The 21,256-nt window shown below is 39.5% G+C and overlaps 1 protein-coding gene across 1 annotated transcript; it reads left to right on the top strand.

Moving 5' to 3' along the window:
* Positions 1 to 10,235: 10,235 nt before the first annotated feature.
* Positions 10,236 to 10,601, top strand: LOC111462118 (protein RALF-like 9). Its single transcript, XM_023105809.1, has one exon. It carries the CDS (start codon positions 10,241 to 10,243, stop codon positions 10,583 to 10,585), a length of 345 nt encoding a protein of 114 aa, XP_022961577.1. The 5' UTR covers positions 10,236 to 10,240; the 3' UTR covers positions 10,586 to 10,601.
* Positions 10,602 to 21,256: the final 10,655 nt, after the last annotated feature.

Genomic DNA, 21,256 nt, shown 5'->3' with positions numbered 1-21,256 from the left:
AAATAAATGAAAACGAAAAAAAAAAAAAAACCCAGTCGCCGGAAAACCCGCGAGTTTTTCGGCGACCGCCGAGTTTCGCAGAACCCACGCGAAACGACGCCCACAGCACGCCCACCCTTAGCCCAGCATCTTCAGAACACCTGCAAAGGGATAAAGAGAGAAAATTTCGAGAGAGAGAGAGAGATTTTGGACAAACGTCGGCGAGTGTCCAGTTTCTCCGACGAGCCCTCAAACCACCCTTAAACCGACCCCAAACGACCTATTACTACCATAAGAGAGATCCCTAACGAAAGCACAATAACTCAGGGTGCGTTTTGTATTATTTCGTAAGCGTCGTCGTCGGTAACCGAGGTCGGAAAATTAGGTTTCTTAATCGATTCTTAGATCTATGGCTTTTAGGAGCTTTTAGGCCGCAAAACTCCCAAAAAGGAAAGAAGGACGACGAACAAAGAGGAAAAGGGAAGGAAGAGGACCGAAATCGGCACCGGAAACGCCGCGGGAAGGAGAGAGAAAGCTCACCGAAAAATTGGCCAAAGTCGGGTAAGGAAGACGAGATCCACGGATCCGGGTCAACTCGAACCCAGAACCCGGGAGAGCCAGCCCATTCCTCCCTTGGCCTCTACCTTCAGCCCAGCCCAACTACAGCGGCCCAAACCTCAAACCGGCCCAGAAGCTACGGTTCAGTTGAACCAACCCAGACTAGACCCACGGTCCAATTGAGCCGGCCTGCAAACCAAACACTTGCGGCCCAGCCCAGTAAGCCGAGGCCCAACGTTTAACCTTGGCCCAGTAGCCTTCCACAGCCCGCGACCCAAACCACGACCCGAACCAGACTGCGACCCGCGCTTCGACCCGACACTACCGCCCGACGTGGCTTTCTCTACTGCTGCCATGTGTCACACAGCGGCGTGGCCGTCCCTCGGCTCGGCTCGGCGCAAACGGCTCGGGCTCCCTCCGGTGACGCTCCGGCGGCTCCAGCGGCTGTTCGGCTCGGCTCACCTATTTTCAGCCCGGTTTCCACTGTTTTGACCCTTCCGGATCTGTTTTCGGCCCCGATTAAGGTATCCGAGGCCGTTTTAGAGCCGTATTTCACATTTATTAAATTATAGGTAAATTAATTGTGAAATACTAACAGAAAGTGGTGAACGGTGTGATAGGAAACAAACTCCGGCGACATAGGAAGCAGCTCTCACGGAACGGGAGCTTACGTTTAGCTATTTAGGGAGTACTTCGGCCAAGGCCAACCAAGTAAGTGGCCTTACTATAGGATAGGCTAAATAACTTATATGATGCTTGATGATATGTTTGACGCACGTTGTGGCATTATGATGAGCATGATGATTGCATGATTTTTACCTTAATATGATGATGTGTTCCATATTGAGCATGCTAGATGATGATGAGTGCCATATTGCATCATGTTGTTAGATCGACGTAGGACACAACCCTAAGAGCATGAAAATGATATTAATATAAATATCCACGAGTATGCGTTACCTAGAGTAACAAAGAAATGAGACTAGAGGGTTGTGTCAGAAGAGACATTATGATGGATTTAGAGGGACCTCATGCATTTTGTATGTTCATAAGCATAGGGCTACTTCCCCTAGAGATGATGAGTGCGGACGCGCACCTTATGATGAGCGCGAATGCGCACAGGTGCGAAAGCACACAGATGAGGGTGTTCATGAGGCGCATGATACTATGGGGTTCCGCTGACCTCTGAACGTCGCTACAGATTAGCTTGACCAGAGGGTCCAGGGGGTGTGCGAGCGCCCTGGGGACTCACACTCGCACATGTGAGTCGTGTGTAGGGAAGTACTACACATCCAATTTGTCCGAGACTGGAGGTCACCCCTAAGATGATTAGAGATAGGTCCCTATTCATGATTGCATGTGTTTGCATTAGCATGACCCCTATAGTGGGGTCACTTACTGAGTATTTCTTCGAAATACTCAGGCCGTGTGCCATATTGTTTTTCAGGTAAAGGCAAGGCTCCCATGTACGGTTGACGGTGGCATCGTGATCAGAGACTGTGGTGCGTGTATAGGATAGTTGCATATTTAATTCCTAGTCTTGGTTAGGATAGGGCGTTTGTATTTCATTCATTTATATTAATTAATTTGTAATCGTTTTATTTTATCTTTTTGAACTCCAGCACAATGTTTGAAACACATAAGTCCGACAGTGTTTTCCAATGTTTTAATGTATTCTGAAGTTTTAAATTTTTCCGCTAATAAAGATGAGCATGCTTAGGTTTTATTCTGCATTAGAGATGAGCATGAGGGTGGGCGTGTTGTGGTCGTCGTTTCGCGTGGGTTCCGCGAAACTCGGCAGTCGCCGGAAAACTCGCGGGTTTTCCGGCGACTGAGTTTTTTTTTTTTTTACTTATTTTATTTATTTATTTTTATTATATGTATATATATATATATATATATATATATATTTTCCTTTCTTTCCCGGGTCGTTACATGATGTGTGATGACATGTGCCTAGTGGCTCCTGTCCATGTTATTTACGCTTTATGCTTATGATGCGTTACTGATGATTTATGATGTATGACGTATGATGTATGGTGTATGATGATGTGTATGAGTTATATGATGACGCCTTTTGATGCTTTACGATGATTATGATATTGATGATGTTGAATAATGATGACGATGCATGCTAGCATGACGACGTAAGGTGATGTATTTTCTTAATATGATGTTATGTTCCATATTAAGATGAGAAGCATGCTTTGAGTGCCATATTGCATTATGATGATGACTTTCCTAGGACGCAACACTAGTTAATATTAATGATGATGAATTGGTAATGTACAGATGAAACTAGGGTTGTGTCATAAAGATGTTTTAAAGACGAGAAACCAGAGGAGCTTTAGGCATCTCTGTGTGTACATAAACATCGGGTTACTTTCCCTTTTACGATGATGAGTACGAACGTGTATGCTACGATGATGATGGTGATCATGTCACGTATGATACTCAAGGGTCTGTTGACCTTCGGATGTTGCTACGGACAGCTAGTTCAACTATGATGGGTCCAGAGGGGGTGTGAACCACCTGGAGGTTCACGCTTGCATGTGTGGTTCGTGTGTAGAGAATTACTACACAACCAATTTAGTTCGGACTAAAGGCCACACCTATGATGGTTTTTAACGATAGGTCCGTTGAGCATGACTTGCATGTGTTTGCATTTTCACGACCCAATAGTGGGATCACTTACTGAGCATTCTTTGAAATACTCAGACTGTGTGTTACATCATTTTCAGGTAAAGGTAGGATGTCCCTATACGGTTGACGACGACATCACAATCAGAGATCATGGCACATGCATAGGCTAGTAGCATTTTATCCTAGACTTAGGTCAGAATTATTTGTTACTATGGTTAATTTTGTTTCTAAATTATGTGTTCAAATACGTAAGATCATGGTAGTGTTTTCAATGATGAAATTATGCTTATGTTGAAATTATGATTTTAAAGATGATGTTTTAAGTGTTAAATTCCGCATAAGAACAAGTTTATGCCAAGTTCTCCAATTGCGAATTTTGGCTTCAATAAGTCTCGTTCTTAGGCCATGTGGTATCAAAGGACGAAAATTTTCGTAGACCGTACCAAAATCAAAGTGGTTACTGTGTTGGAACAACTAACTACAGTTACGAATGTGCAAAGATTTCTAGGATTGGCAGGGAACTATCGAAGATTCATGCAGTACTTTGTTAAGATATCTTCACCACTTACACAGCAAACGAAGAAGGGTGTCCCATTTAGGTGGAGGGTTGCGTGTGAGGTAAGCTTCCAAGACCTAAAACAAAGATAGGTGACAGCCCCAGTACTCATGGTACAAGAGAGTTCAAAAGTGTATGGGATCTATAGTAATGTTTCTAAGAAAGGACTAGGATGTGCGTTGATGCAACATGACAAGGTTGTTGCATACGCATCTCGTCAATTAAAAGAATACAAGAAAAACTATCTTACACATGACTTAGAGTTGGCCGTGATAGTGTTCTCATTAAAAATTTGGCGACACTACTTGTATGGAGAGAAATCTAAATTTACACCTTCCACAAAAGTTTGAAATACTCTTCACCTAGAAAGAGCTGAACATTAGGCCACTAAGGTAGTTGGAGAACTCGTGAAGGATTACGATATAGACATCCAATACCACCCTTGAAAGGCAAACGTGGTCGCAGATGCCCTAAGTCGAAAGATGGCACACTCGTCGGCCCTCATTACTAACAAAGTACGAGTATAAAAATTTTTGAACAAGCTAACGTAACTGTAGTGGCTGAAGGAGTCATAGCACATATGACTCGACTCATAGTACAACCCAGACTTAAACAGAGAATTATTAATTTTCAACAAGAGGACCCTAACCTACATAAGATTTTGAGCCAGCTAGCAGAGATCGTGTGGATGAATTCTCAAAGTCCTCAGATGACGAACTTATGTGTCAGAGATGCCTTTGTGTCCCAACAATAGAGGAATTAAGAAAGGAGATATTTATGGAAGCTCATAACTCGCCATTTGCTATGCATCTAGGTTGTAGGATGCCTTTGTGTCCCAACAATAGAGGCATTAAGAAAGGAGATATTGATGGAAGCTCATAACTCACCATTGCTATGCATCCAAGTTGTACTAAGATGTACCAAGATCTAAAACAACATTTTTTTATAGCGGAGCATGAAGAAGGACGTAGCAGAATTTGTAAGCAAATTCCTAGTATGTCAACAGGTAAAAGCTCTCAAACAAAAGACGGTGGGGATGTTACAACCCTTGAGAATTTCGGAGTAGAAGTGGGAAAATGTTGTTGAAAATAAAAGCTCGACTCTGATACTAACTTGTTAAAATAACACTCACGAAACTGGGAAGGAGATGTCGAGAGGGGAGAGACAAGGAGACAAAGAATTGTGAAAAGTCTTCTTTTATTAAACTGTACCTAAATGAGACCATTTCTCTTTCTGCTTTTTCTTCTTGCTCTCTTTTGTACGGTGTAAAACAAACTAATTCATAGGTTTTTAAAGGCTAAAAATGGCTATGACATATGACATCTTTTCTAACCCACTATTCCTACAATAACTCCCACTCTTCTTGAAATAGTGATTGGCCTTTCAATTTTTCTTTTGCCTTTTTCCTTGAATGAATGAGCTTCAAAACTTACTAAAATTAACAAAAATTAAAACCACCCTTTTCATTTCAGTTTATTCCAACAAAACTCCCCATAAACTTAAATGCTATATTTAATGATTCCACCTGCGTCGTTTTCATTTTCGCTTTCTCGAGCTCAGTCGTGGTTTCGTTTTCTCGAGCTCAGTCATGATTTTTTCGTTTTCTGATGAGACTTCATTTGAAGCTTCTCGAGAACATCTCATTTGAGACACCAACTTCTCATTTCTCTCGTTCTCAGCCACGCTCGACTCAGATGTCATAGTTTCGTTCAGTTTACTCAATTCCCTTCACAAGTCCACAACGACATTTTCAACTTCTATTTTTGTTTCCTCAATTTTGGTTTTATTATGAGTGAGTATCTCAATCGTGTGTTGTAAATTCACTGCCTCCTGTTGGACTCAATTTAGGTTCACGTCGAGTGAGTCTCTCTGTTGAGTCAGCATCTCTATATCTTTCTCCTCCCTCACTAACTCGTCCACTAGAGCATCAATCTCCATTAACAAGTCATTCTCTTTCTCCACACCTTCTTCAACTTTCTTCACAAGTTCAAAGATTACCTTTCCATTCTCTTCCTTCTCCTATTTGAAATAGGAGGAAATCTCACTCAGCTCAGCAATTTCCTTTTCTGTTTCCACCGCCTCACGACTATCATCATCGTCTTTCGCGCCACCGTGTCCTCTTGTGCTCAGCTCTTCATTTTTGGGCCATCAAGAGAATACCTCCGTTTGTTGCGTCATCCAAGGCTAGGTTGATCATTTCTTCCACCTTTTCCTCGTCTCGAAAATCTCTTGCATAATGACCCATTCTGCCACAGTTGTAACATTTGTCGGAGTTACAATTATTTGCATAGTGGCCATATTTTTGACATTTGTAACACTAGATGTTGGAATTATATCCTTGACCACGTCCTTGATTGCGTCCTTTTCCACACCAATTTGCTTGGATCGACTGTCTCTTTTCCTTATAGATTTCTTCATTGCTGTTGTCTTGACCGCCTAAACCATTTCCGCGACATCTACCTTGAATATCTTGACAGTAGAGTACCTTTTCATCCTTTAATGATGCCTTAGTCTGAAGCGCTTGATTGAGTGTCTCCTCCTTTTTATTACGTTGCTCGTGTGCCTCGAGAGAACCGGCAAGCTCATCGGCTGTGAACGTCTCTACGTCCTTTGACTCTTCTATTGCACATACAACATTCTCGAAGTTGTCGGTTAATGACCTCAAGATCTTCTCCACAACCCCCGTCTCGGGTAACATTTCTCTGTTTCGATTTAGTTGATTTGCCATGGTCTGTACGCGTGTAATATAGTCAGATACATTTTCTGACTCCTTCATCTTCATGCTCTCCAACTCGCCAAACAAAGTTTGGAGACGCACTTGCTTGACTCGGTCGGTTCCTTTGAACACCTTTTCTAAAGTGTCCCACGCTTCTTTTGAAGTAGTTGCCCTTGCAATCTTCTCAAAGTCCAACTCGTCAACAGCCCAGAACAGCATGTATAATGCTGCCTTATCCTTTGATCACAATTCTTTTAGCACCTTGTTTTGCGCCGCCGTATAATCCGTGGTATCCTCTGGTTCTTCGAAACCTTCTTCGACCACCTCCCATGCGTCTTGAGAATCGAGAAGAGCTTTCATTTGGATGCTTCAACTGTCGTAGTTCGTCTTCGTTAATCGTGGTAGCGGCATTTGTCCCATCATATTCGCCATCGGCTCTAATACCAATTTGTTGAAAATAAAAGCTCGCTCTAATACTAACTTGTTAAAATAACACTCACGAAATTGTGAAGGAGATGTCGAGAGGGGAGAGACAAGGAGACAAAGAATTCTGAAAAACCCTTATTCTATTACACTGTATTTAGATGAGGCAATTTCTCTTTCTGCTTTTTCTTCTTGCTGTACTTGCTCTCTTGCCTCTTTACAACCGAAAACAAACTCATTTATAGGTTGGCTATCCCATGTGTCTATCATTCTCTAGAAATAATTCCCACTATTCCTCAAATAGTTTTGGCCTTTCAATTTTCCTTCTGTCCTTTTCCTTTAACGACTCAGTTTTAAAACGTGCTAAAATTAATAAAAATTAAAACTACCCTTTTAATTTAAGTTTATTCCAACAAATATAGCCATGGACTTCATAGTAGGACCACCCAAAAAGTTGAAGGGCTATAAGGTAATCTGGGTAATTGTCGACAAATTGACAAAAGTCCACAAACTTCCTACCAAGAAAAGCAACATATACATTCAAAAACTGGGCCCAACTATATATGAAAGAGATAGTAAGATGGCATGGAGTCCTAGTGTAGATAGTGTCGGATCGAGACCCACGCTTTACGTCGACATTTTAGCGCAAACTTCAAAAAGTGTTGGGAACTCACCTCGACTTTAGCACTACCTTCCACCCGCAAACACATGGTCAAACTGAGCGTTTGAATCAAATCCTAGAGAACATGCTATGCACTTGTGTATTAGACTTCAAAGGGAGTTGGGATTCCAAACTACATCTGATGGAATTTTCATAAAACTACAGCTTCTAGGCAACTATCGAGATGACACCATTTGAGGCCTTATATGGAAAACGGAGTCCATCCCCGTTATGCTGGGATGAAGTGGGCAATAGAGAATCGGTAGGATCCGAGTTTGTTAGGGTCTTCAATGAGGTCATTCAGAAAATTAGAGCAATGATGCGTACCACTCAAAGTAGACAGAAAAACTATGCATATGTAAGGCGTAAGAGCTTAGAACTTAGCCCTCAATTCATTGGACCCTTCGACATCCTCAAGGCGAATGGTCCAGTGGCGTATAGACTAGTTTTACCACCCTCCCTCTCATGTGTACACAATGTATTCTACGAGCCCCTTCGGCTTAATGAAGACTAAAGTTATGATGAAAAGCCAATAAGAATTCTAGTTCGTGAAGTGAAATCCCTACGCAACACGGAGATTGCTTTGGTCAAAATATTGTGGTGGAACCATCACACTAAGGAAGCCACGTGGGAGCCGGAGGATGAGATAAAAAAATACCCTGAATTGGTACAAGGGTTTTAGACTTTCGAGAACGAAATTTTTTTTTAGGGGTATATCATGTAATGGTTAATGTATAAAAAAAATTCATGTGCAGTCACCAAAAGCACTAAGAATTCTGGCAAGGCGCTGGAATTCTTGGGCAGCGCTTGAAGAAGCACGCCTCACGTTCCACGCCCCATGGCTCACCTGACAACAAACACCTACGCTCCAACCAACCCTCACAGTTGACCTTTAAGAGAAACACAGAGAGAAAGAGATAGAGAGAATCTAAAAACTTTTTCAGTGAGACCAAACCGACGAACCCACATCGAGAATGAGCAACCCACACCACGAAAGAGATTGCCGACGACTACACGTACATAGGGGGTACATTTCATGCCTTAACAACGTTTATCTTCATCAGAAACAAGATCCGAGTCTTAGGTTTTTGAGAACCTCATGTATCTGTCATTTTAGGTGTCAACGAGTTGCAAAACCTCATGGGAGAAAAGAGGTGAGACCAACAGAGGAATAGAAGAGGAAAAAGGAAGAGAAAGGAAATTGGAGACGATGTACGGAGGAGAGAGAAATGAAAAATGAAAAATCGTAGGAAATCTAGCGAGGAAAATGACTCCATCGGATTCGGATTCGAGTTGAACCAATCCGTACCGAACCACCTGCGTCGGATCCAGATCTAGGTAGGACCAATCTGCACTGAAACAGCTGCATTGGATCTGGATACGGGTCAGACCAAAACATGCTATCAAACGTGCATTACAATAATTATAATAATTACAACTGACTAAATAAATTTGTTATAACATAAGATTAATGGTATAAATACTATATTATAACTTTGAAAAAAATGCTATTATAAGTTAATGATAATATAATATTTTAATTATATTTACATATTATAGCAATGCTAGGAAAGGTTTTCATAGTATTGTAGGTAAACTATATTTGCTCTATTATAGCATTTATTATAGTTGGGAGATCCCACATCCATTTGAGAGAGAAAGAAGTGCTAGCAAAGATGCTTGGCTCTTGACGAGGGTGAATTGTAAGATCCTACATTGGTTAGAGAGGGAATGAAGCATTCAGGACAATATCTGCTCGCAGTGGATTAAGATCCCATATCAATTGAAGAGGGGAACAAACCATTCTTTATAAGAATGTGGAAACTCCCCTAGTAGACGCGTTTTAAAAACCTTGAGAGGGAAAACTCGAAAAGAAAAGTCCAAAGAAGACAATATCTACTAGTCAGCTTGGGCTAAACAGGACAATACCTACTAGCGATGGACTTGAGCGGTTCCAATAGCTATACAAAAACGCTATTAAAATGTCCCAAACTTTGATTAACATGGATTGTCACGACGTACGAAAAACGCTATAAAAGATCTACGATAACGTTTTTCATAAGCTATTGTATCCAATTATTCTTGTAGTGTTAGTATTTTTATGCTCATTCATGTTACTTTATCTTTTCATATTGCTTCTAAAGAGACTACAAGTCTCATATTTGAAATAATTTTGAGTCATGTATTGTCTCTAGTAATTTTCGACTATATTTTCTTATTTTATAAAATATTGTATCACGAGATCTCTATATGATTATCAATAAATTATTCACATCAATTTCATTTTAATGTCTATAGGAGTTTTGCATTTATTATGAGTTTCAGTTTTTTAAAAATAATTTACTAAAAATCATATCAACTTTTGACTGACTCAAAATCTATTGAGGGGCGGTTAAGCATCAAGAAAATTTCAAATTTGATTAAAAAAGATAATTTTATTATTATTTTTTAAAAAAAACTAATATAAGAACTTTATTGTTAGCATAAAATAAGGTTGTCATTTGGTCCAACTTACAAACTTGTCAAAATGTTAACCCTACCATTTAAATCGTGTTTTTTATGGGTTAGATTTTAAAGTGATAAAAATAATCACAACAACCTAAAAATAACTAATTGTATATATATAAATACATCTAGAGTATTTCCAATTAAATCATTTCAAAATTTAGTTTTGTGTTAGTTTTTGTTATCGACAATCATCATCATGTCGAAGGGAACCATGATTATTTTTATTGTAGTTCTCTTTGTTAGCATTAACATGATTGAGATAACAAATGCAACACATTACATCAATTACGATCCTTTGAAAAAAAACCGTGATCTTGTATGTAGCCCAACTCATCCTGACCTTTGTAAAACGACTCCTGCAAATCCATATCAAAGAGGTTGTAATCCGATCGATCGTTGCAGAGGAGCTGAAAGCGATGATATCATAGATAATGATGAAGAAGATATCACAAATAATGATGAAGAAGATGATATCGTAGATAATGATGAAGGATATGATAATGCGAGTTGCCCAGCAATAAGTCCTAATGGAGAACTTTAAATTAATTATGTAATAAACTATATTATTGTTGTTTTATTCCTGAGAGATACGACATCTATATGTTTTTAAGAATATTAATATCAACTCCATAAAATTTCTAGTATATTTCTATGTCATGAGTTTTGTTTTTACTACATTCGTACTATAAATTACTTTACGAATTCATCCATCTGTCCTAGTAGAAAGACACAGTATTCGGAATAGAAAGGAAACAAAAGAAAACGATAATTGAAATAGATCTACGCTTCTTAGAGGTGCAATTTTCAAATAAAAAAAATTCATTCGATCGTGTATCCCCGATTAATATAACCTTAGATGCTTTAATTGTCGATTCTAGTATCGAGTAAAAGGTGTAACCTATGAATTAAGTTTAAAATTATAATCATTATAAAGAGATTAAATATAATATTATTAATATTACTATTCATAAGGTCGATTCCAGCTTAGTCAAAGACGGAGGTGGCTCCAACATAAGTCACACATTAAATGGATTCTTGCTAAGAAAACTTCGACCTACGCGTAAGGAACATGGATTCAGAATTGAATGATTAGGTAGCATGGTTGTCAACAAATGTTTTCAATCTCTTCAATTAATGACCCTTTTTTTCAAAGATACCTGTTTTCAATTCCTGCCAGGGAGGATGTTACATAAATTTTGTCAAATACTACCTATATTTATCCAATTTAAAAGTGATTTTTAGTTGCTAACTAATATGGGATGAAAGTGTCTCACATTGGATAATTTAGGGAATTGTCATGGATTTATAATTTAAGAATACACTCTCGAGTGGGATGAGGCCTTTTGGGAAGCCCAAAGCAAAGCTATGAGAGCTTATGCTTAAAGTGGACAATATCATACCATTGTGGAGAGTCGTGTTCTTCTAACATGGTATCAGAGCCATGCCCTAAAACTTAATCGTGCCAATAGATTGACAAATTCTCGAATGTCGAACAAAGGACTCCAAAAAGAAAAAGGAGTTAAGCCTCCTCTCGAAGGCTGTAAAAAATGACTAAGACTCCAAAGGAGTCAAGCCTCAATTAAGGGGAGGCGTACTTTGTTCGAGGGGAGGTGTTGTAAGATTCCAAAGGAGTCAAGCCTCGATTAAGGGGAGGCGTACTTTGTTCGAGAGGAGGTGCGAGGGGAGGTGTTGTAAGACTCCAAAGGAGTCAAGCTTCGATTAAGGGGAGGCGTACTTTGTTCGAGGGGAGGTGTTGTAAGACTCCAAAGGAGTCAAGCCTCGATTAAGGGGAGGTGTACTTTGTTCGAGGGGAGGTGTTGCCCACATTGGATAATTTAAGGAATGGTCATGAGTTTATAATCTAAGAATACACTCTCCATTGGGATGAGGTCTTTTGGGAACCCCAATGCAAAGCCATGAGAGCTTATCATACTATTGTGGAGAGTCGTGTTCGTCTAACAAAGGTTGTCGGTTTATATAAAAAAATTAGAGAAATTATTATTTTTGAATGCTACTACAATGCCTGGAGTGGTTTCATGACTAATTCTAAGATAATATGTTGGCCTCCAACTTATTGATGTATATATATGTATACATACCTATATAACTTTGAGTTTCTATTACTAATTGCAAATCACTCCGAAAATCTTCATTTTTGGTTTATTATTTCGTACATTATTTTCATATTAGATTTGAGCATGGTGATCCGTATTAATTTATTTACATGATAATTTAGGTATGGAGTACGACCGTCGTTAGAACGAAAGGGTCTCCTGTATGAGTATTACCTTAGGGCCTTTCAAATAGGCCAAAGTGACTCAAGGCGCTCCTCGCGCAAAACCGATGAAGAACCTAGACATTCATTGTAACGACCCTAAATTTGTACTTATTTAGAATAGCTACCTTCGTCATCATCTATATAGTACAAATAGCTACATTCGTCATCATCTATACTCGTGTAAATCTAACATTTAAAAATTCCTCATAAAATTAAACATTTAAAACTTCCTCATAAACATAAATTCCACCTTAAAACACTGCCATGGTTCGGAAAAATCTTTTATATGTACAACAAAATACAAATTTTTTTATATGTACAACAAAATACAAAGACTCTATTCTAACCTAAGTCTAAGAAAGTAAGTACAACTATCTTATGCACGTGTCATGGTCTCGACTCAGGCGTGTTGGGATTGCTTTTACCTAAAAAGAAAAAAGAAGTATCACAATGCTTAATTATTTTAAGAAATACTTGGCAAATGACCCCACCATTAGAGTTAGTGAATGTAAACACGTGCAACTCATGATTCAGGGATCTATCATTGAAAACAATCATAGGGGAGACTTCTAGTCCGAAAAAAATTGGATGTGTAGTACTTTCTTACACACGACCCACACATGCCAGTGTGGCTCCCCAGGCGGTTCGCACCTCCCCTGGACCCATTATAGTCAAGCTAGCTGTCCGTAGCGATATCCGGAGGTTAGCAGACAAAGAGTGTTATGCGAGGCATGATCATCATCATCATAGTGTATGCGTCCGTACTCATCATCATGGATAAAGAAGTATCCCGATGTATATGAACACACAAAATGCATGAGGTCCCTGTAGTTTTTATCTTTAAATCATCTTTATGACACAACCCTATACCTCGCTCACACATTACTCTAGGTAACATGCAACATTGACCTTCAAACATTTATCGTCATTAACATTAACTAGGGTTGTGTCTTTGAAACTGATCATAAGTCTCATATCATTGTAATATCATGCATCATCATCATCATGTCAACATCATGTACATCATCACATCATCATATAAAATCATCACATCAATATGTCATTAAATCATTATTTAACATCATCACATCATCATTTAATGTCATCACGTCATCATATAACGTCATCACATCATCATATAACATCATCACATCATCACATCATCATCTAACGTCATCACGTCATCATCTAACATCATTACGTCATCATCCATCATCATATAACGTCATCACATCATCATATAATATCATCACATCATCATATAATCTCATCATCCTCATATAACATAAAACATAAATGACATGTGCGAGGGCCACTGGGCACGTGTCATCATACATAAGACATTTTTTCCTACTGAGCCGATAGTAAGACCACTTACTTGGTTGCCCTTAGCCGAAGTTCTATCTAGCTCCAAATTTTCTTTCTTTCATCCTTCGAATTCGTTCTTACTTATTCTAAATTGTGTTTGGTAGTAAAATTTAAATTAAAAATATGTCAATATTATTTGACGTGGCTTGGATCATTCAATCCAAATATTGTTGGTTATAATATTATATTCATTCAGCACAAATAATAATGCTTTTCTTCCATTTTCCTCCGCGGTTTTACCCGTCTATGTTTCTCCCCTGCCTGTTTTCCTCTTATTTTTTCACAAATACTTTTGACGAGGAGGATTGAGTGAGCCTATCCAAGAGGGACCCCACGTGATGTTAAGTTGACATTCGAACCAATTAAGCTAACCAATTATTGTTCTTTTATTTAATAAAAGACGTGACATCTATGTTTTTAAAGATATTAATATTAATTCCATATAATATCTAGTATATTTTTATTTTTTACGACATTCATACTAAAAATTACTTTATCCGAGCCATCGATCATAAATTAAAATTATAACTATTATAAAGAGATTAAATATAATATTATTAATATTACTAGCCTCGAATTAATAAACAAATCAAAGAATTTTTTCTTGACATATAAACCTAATAAAAGTGATTTCTAGTGACTAACTAATATGAATCCAAACCAAGGCATTAAATGTACGAGAAAAAAACTATAAAAATATTCATTGGTATGTCATTTTTTCTGGTTAACATTTTACCGCTATTAAAAAATATTCCCATGGAAGTGATTTCGTGATTAAGTTTTAAAAAATTGACACAAAATGATGTACACCCATTATTTTTTTTAAGGATTGGTACGATATGGGCATGTTTGGAAGCACAGGTGAACGTTCTTTTGCTGATATTATCACCAATATTCGATACTAGGTCATTCATAGCATTACTATACCTTCTCTATTCATTGCAGGTTGGTTATTTGTCAACACAGGTTTAGCTTAGGATGTTTTTGGAAGCTTTCGTCCAAGTGAGTATTTTACATAGAGCCAACAAGGAATTCCATTAATAACTGGCCCTTTTGATTCTTTGAAACAACTCAATGAATTTAGTAGATTTTTTTAAGAGGAACAAATGACTATGGATAAAACTTATTCTATTTTTAGAGTGCCATGGTTGGCCGTTCACGTACTAGATGTCCCTACTGTTTCTTTTTTAAGGTCAATATCAGCAATGTAATTCATCCAACGATAAACCTAATCCGAATTATAGAGCTATGACACAATCAAATTCAAACGAACACAATGTTGAATTGAATCGTACCCGTCTTTAGTAGGGGTTGGCATCAAACTTATTGATGTATATATGTATGTATAATACATACATATGTAACTTTGAGTTTACCTTGCTAAATGCAAATCTCTCCCAAAATCTTGATTTTTGGTGCATTATCTCCTGCATTTTCGTATTAGATTTGAACATGTGGATCAACATTGATTTATTTACATCAACAATTACAAACGCAATAGCATTAGTACCTAAAATTTGGTATACTCACTATCTAAAATCTCAAATGTCGATAAATATATCATCAATAGAGTACATAGCATCATCCATCTTCTTTATCGTGCAATATGCAATTCACATATACCATACATACAAATTACCATAGATAATGTAATGCATGCCTTTCTTTCTGACCGTGGGTAAAAAAGAATATAATATATCATTTTTTACTATCCAAAACTGTTTTGATACGTGTCTCCATGGATCTCTCATAAACTATCAAATCTACAATATTTAGTTATCTAGAAACTCGTACGATTTTAACAATCTTTACGTGACCACCATGGTATATAAATCCATTGTCCCAAATGGTATATTATAAATAAACGTAACACACTTCTACAATCTCGAAATTCTAGAAAATAATTGCTATTGACTTTCATACATTCACAATCATTCACAATCATTTGTCGAAATTCGGGAAAATAGTTACAATGGTTTAGGAGAGGAGAGAGAAATAAAGAAGGCAAAAAAAGAAACTAAACACATTACGGTTAGAGGCAGCGTTGAGGACGTAGTTCATCTTCATTATCCTACACAGTTAAAATCTACTCATCAGACCTTTACGTTAAAATCTACTCATCAGACCTTTACGCAACAAAAAATGGATCTATTTCATAACATAGCAAAGGAAAAACGTGAGGGGAGAGTGATTTTGGAACAAAGTAATCTTATGCACTTACCTTTTCAATTCTCTTTTTTTGTTGTATTGGTGTGAAATGAGCATACATCTCGTTAGTATTTATAGTATAGAAAACACTATCTAACTTCCTAAACTTTCTGCTCAAGTTAAGAACCACTAACAATCTTCCTAATTAAAACACATAACTTGGTACACAAATACAAAATTTGGTCCACAATTTGGCAACTACTCTTTCTCCTAAGGTTACTCTATACATTAGTAACTTGTTCTCCTGAGTCTACTAGCAATTCTCCTAAAGATATTACATAAGTTAGTAACTTGTTCTACTAGCTCAAGTTTATTAGATTACAATCTCCTCCATAAATTTGATTTTGTTCGAGATTCTTCACTCCCAGAAATTTCTGCATCTCTGCAAACTTAACCTTTCCTAGGGCCTTGGTTAGAATATCTGCACATTGCTCAATAGTGCAAATGAACTCCACAACGATTTGTCTCTTCTCAACACACTCACGGATGAAGTGGAAGGGACTGTCAATGTATTTGCTGCATCTGCGAAATATCAGATTCTTCATTAGTGCAATCTCAGATTTGTTGCTGACATAGAGAGTTACTGACTTTAGTTCACTTCAAGTCACTTCGCTCAACAAAATCTTCAATCAAAATGCTTGACATAATGCCGCAGTTGCTACCATGAACTCGGCCTCACAAGAAGATAGTGCAACAATTCGTTGCTTTTGAGATTGCCAAGAGATCAAATTTTCGTTGAGATAAAACGTCGTTCCTGCAGTGCTTTTTCTATCACCAATATCTCCTTCTAAACCACTATCGGTAAAATCGACTAGTTCTTCAGGACCTCACCCTCTTTGATATTTCATTTTGTAGCTTGTGGGTTCCTTCACATAGCGGAGAATGTGTTTCACCGTTTGATGATGCATCATAGTGGGTTTTTCCATGTATCTACACATTATTCCAACATATGAAACGTCCGAATGAGTATGAGTCAAGTACCTTAGACTTCCGATGATGAGTCTATACTTAGTGAAATTCACCAAGCTTCCTTCAGCATCTTTTTTGAGTTGTAACTTTGTTCCATGGGATACTTGGTCGGGTTGCACTCTGCCATCTTAAATTGCTGCAACAACTTCTTAGCATAGGTCAATTGATTTAGCATGATGCAATCTTTCCTTTGATCTACTTCAATACCGAGGTAGTACGTGAGTAACCCAATATCAATCATCTCAATTCTTTCATCATTTGTTGCTTGAACTCTTTGATGCCTTCAACACTTGTACCAATGACGTTTAGGTCATCAATGTACATGCCAACTATGAGTGTTTCAGCCTCATTGTTTCTTGTATACATTGCTTGTTCTTGCGAGCACTTCATGAAATTTAGACTCTTTAAGCTCTTGTCCAGAAATATGTTTCATGCCCTCGGTGGGCCTTTGACAACTTTCACACTTTGTGCTCTTCGGCTCTGATGACGAACCCTTCTAGTTAGGCAACATATACTTATTCTTGGAGGTCACCATATAGGAATGTTGATTTGACGTCTAAGTGATGGATCTCCCACCCGTGTTAAACTGTGAGGGCAAGGATCAACCTTACAGTGTCCAGTGTAGCCACAGGAGCGGGAACTGATGTCTTTTGGTTGAGCGTGAGAAGAAATCGGTTGATGGAGGAGAAATAGCTGAAGGAAAATTTATTAGAAGAAAAAAAAAACTACACAGGAAAATAACAAAAATAGGAAGAGAACGAGAGCTTGGGATTTGACTTGGTTGAAAACATGGTACAAATGTTTCTCATTTAATAAACTATTTAAAACAAACTAAATTCTAAAAAGATAGAAATGGCCAATAAATCTTGCTCCCGAAATGGCCAGCTAAAAATATGCTCTTCCACTCTACATGTATGCTTCAATTCAAATTACCTAAAAAAAGATTCAGCTAACTAATTTTAAGGAAAAGGTGAATAACCTAAATAAAAAACCACCGACTTTTATCTAATAATCTCCTCCTAAAAGTTGTAGTATATCTACATTATTAATTGAACTCCGATCTTTGAGCGGAGTTCCTCAAATTTTACCCGTGCCAGAGACTTGGTGAAAATGTCTCCAAGCTGTTCCTCTGTTCGGATGAAGGGAATCTTGATAAGCCCCCGATTTACACTCCCGAAAATAGCTTTGTTGTCCACGTATAGCATTGGTGGATCACCTTCTCTTCCGATGAGTTCTTCCATCAGCTGCGCAAGCCAGATCCCCTGTGTGGCTGTCATCTAAGCGGCGATGTACTCTGCTTCGCAAGAGAATAGAGCAACTAGCTCTTGTTTAGATGATTGCCAACAGATCATGTCGCTTGAGAGGACGTAAATCATCCCGCTTTTGCTCTTACGATCATCAACGTCACCGGCCATGTCACTATCACTGTAGCCGACCAGCTCAAGCTTCTCGTTTCCTCTCCCTGCACAGTATCTTACACCCCAGCCTCTAGTTCCAGCCACATACCGGAGGATGCACTTGACAGCCACGAGAGGCTCCTCCCTAGGTGCTTCCATAAACCTACTCACGTATCCAATGAAATAAGTGAGGTCAGGACATGTGTTTACCAGATAGCGCAGACTCCCTACAATGCTACGGTAATTGGTGGCGTTGACTGCCGTCGTAGTTCCGTCCTTCCTTAGCTGGACCCGAGCGTCCATTGGCGTCCTTGTAGGGTTACTGTCCGCTAGCCTAGTTGTGTCCAGCAGCTTCTTCGCGTACGCACTTTGACAGATGGTGAAGCCGATAGTACTCTATTGCACTTCAATGTCGAGATAGTAGCTGAGCACGCCGAGATCGCTCATCTTGAAGTTCTTTGACATCTCCCGCTTGAATCTTCCAAGAACTTCCATGTCGCCTCCAGTGATTATGAGATCATTGACATACACTCCCACGATCAGCGGTGCTCGTCGTGACCGTGCGTGTACATGCCATGCTTAGAGGCACAACGCTTGAACTTCAGCGACAACAGGGTATTGTCGAGCTTTGCGTTCCAAGCTCGTGGTGCTTGTCGACGCCTGTAGAGTGCCTTGTGCAGGCGCAGTACCTTGCCGGGGTTGTTGTTGTCCAGGAAGTCAGGTGGTTGTCGAACAAACGGTCTTCTTCAGCTCTCCGTTGAGGAAAGCAGACTTCACGTCCATGTGGTGGACCTCCTAAGAGCAATGTGCCGCGATCGCCAACAACAAGCGGATGGATTCCAACCTTGCCACCGGGCGCAAATACCTCTTCGAAGTTCACTCTTTGTTTCTAGACGTAGCCCTTCGCCCTGAGACGGGCCTTGTGCTTCACAACTTCTTTCTCTTCATTCCGCTTTAGTTTGAACACCGATTTGAGCCCTATGGCTCGATGTCCTAATGACATGTTCTCTAGACTCCACGTTTTGTTCTCAGTGATGGACGCTATCTCTTCAACCAGCATAAATTCCGTTCTGATTTAGCCAAAAAAAAGATTGGTAGATAAATCCCTAGGTTGAAAATCTCCCTGAAAATCATTCCTATTTTTAGTTTTTAGTTAACCGCACAATTAAAGTTAGTGGGATTCTGTCGTGGAATGACTTTAATTCAGTTGCCATTTTCTTTTCTATTTTGAGGATATATTGTTATTTAAATATGCCAATTGAATGACAAACAGATATCGGGTCTTTAGCACATACTTTCTCTCTTTCTCTGTTATTTTTCCGTTATTTTTTCTTCCAAGATTTTTCGTTTGGTTTTTTCTCCGTTAACATTTCCTCCTCAGTTAAAAAAAACAGGAGTTCGAATCATCCACCCTGATGGCATGCAGTTCGACCACCTCTTCTTCGAGGTCGCACGCCACCAGTCATGGTGGTTCACTTTCTCCTAGTAGGTCTTCAATCCTCCGGTACCTGGCCGCTAGACCATCATCATGATCGACATCCAACGTCAAGTCCACAGTACGTAGTATTGCAAACTCCACTGGTTCAGGGGGCGTAGCAGGAATTGTGGTTCGTGTTGGCGTAGGTGTGCCAAGTACAGAGGGCGTAGCAGAAATTGATTTGAGTTTGGTCTACGTCAGTCACGTTGTTCCACCGCCAGAAGGTGGTCTCGTCGAACAACGTTGCGCAACACATGAGCTCGCCCCCCTCCCTCGCAAGATCATAGAGCCTGTACGCCTTGCTCCCTGGTTCATAGCCGATGATGACGACCTTCAGCCCCCTAGGATCGAGCTTGGCAAGGTGGGGACATGTGATCTATTGTTTTGACTAAGGAGGAAATCATTGAGGAAAAAGTTGAAGGAATACTCTTGGAAGAAGAAACTAACGGAAAAATAACAGAGAGAGAAGGTATGCGCTGAAGACTCGATGGATCTCATTTCTCATTAATTGGGATATTTAAATAACAAATTACATCCTAAAAATGGAAAGATGTGGGCAACTTAATTCAGGCGCTTCCACTTGACGTGTACTTCCCACTCACTTTAATTGTGTTGGTTTAACAGATTAATAGTTAACTAAAAATGAGGGATCACTTTCACTCAAAGGTAGGAATTTATCTAACAATCTCCTCCTAAAGCCCTACTATCGTATATCTACCTTATTGTTTGAACTCAAATTTGAGCTCGCGTGCCGCCAGTTTAGGTGGTTCACCTCCTCCTAGTAGGTCTTCCATCCTCTAGTACCTGGCCACCAGACCATCATCGTGATTGGCATCCAACATCAAATCCGCAGTTTGTGGTGTTGCGAACTTCACTAGTTCAGGGGGTGCAGCCACTGACTGTTCCTGATGCTGCATTCCTTCTTCTTCCAGCTCGATGATGAGGTATTCCACCGTGAATTGGTTTGGGTTTTGGTTTGCCTCGGTCGCGTCATTCCACTGTCAGAAGGTGCTCTCATCGAAGATGACATTGCGCGACACTTGAGCTCGTCCCCCCATAGGATCATAGAGCCTATATGCCTTGCTCCTAGGTTCGTAGGCGATGAAGATGACCTTCAGCTCCCTGGGATCAAGCTTGGCAAGGTGGGGACGCGCGACCTTCATGTAAGCGACGCAACCGAACACTCGAAGATGAGGTACCGCTGGCTTCTTGTTGTACAAGGTCTCGTGTGGCGTCTTCTCGTCGAGGCCTCGTGTTGGCGACCGGTTGAGGAGGTAGAAGACTGTCATTATTGCCTTTTCCTAGAACCTCCCGGGCATCCTGACCGTCATCAGTAATGACCTTGTTATCTCGACGATGGTCTGATTTTGATGTTCCACAACCTCATTTTGCTGGGGGGGAGTAGGGCGTCGTTAGTTGCCGCTGCATGCTGAGATCGTCGCAATACTTACCAAAGCTCGCTGAGGTGAATTCTCTACCTCGATCCATGCCCAGCATTCGCATCTTCTTCCCGCA

This window comes from Cucurbita moschata, unplaced genomic scaffold, assembly GCF_002738365.1.
Source record: "Cucurbita moschata cultivar Rifu unplaced genomic scaffold, Cmos_1.0 Cmo_Scf00026, whole genome shotgun sequence".
Taxonomy (NCBI): Eukaryota; Viridiplantae; Streptophyta; class Magnoliopsida; order Cucurbitales; family Cucurbitaceae; genus Cucurbita; species Cucurbita moschata.
Note: the sequence above shows the minus strand (reverse complement) of the source record. Positions and strands in the feature narration are given on the sequence as shown.

Excerpts from the sequence above, each read along its gene's own strand:
- LOC111462118 (XM_023105809.1), top strand. The coding sequence starts at position 10,241 with ATGTCGAAGGGAACCATGATTATTTTTATTGTAGTTCTCTTTGTTAGC.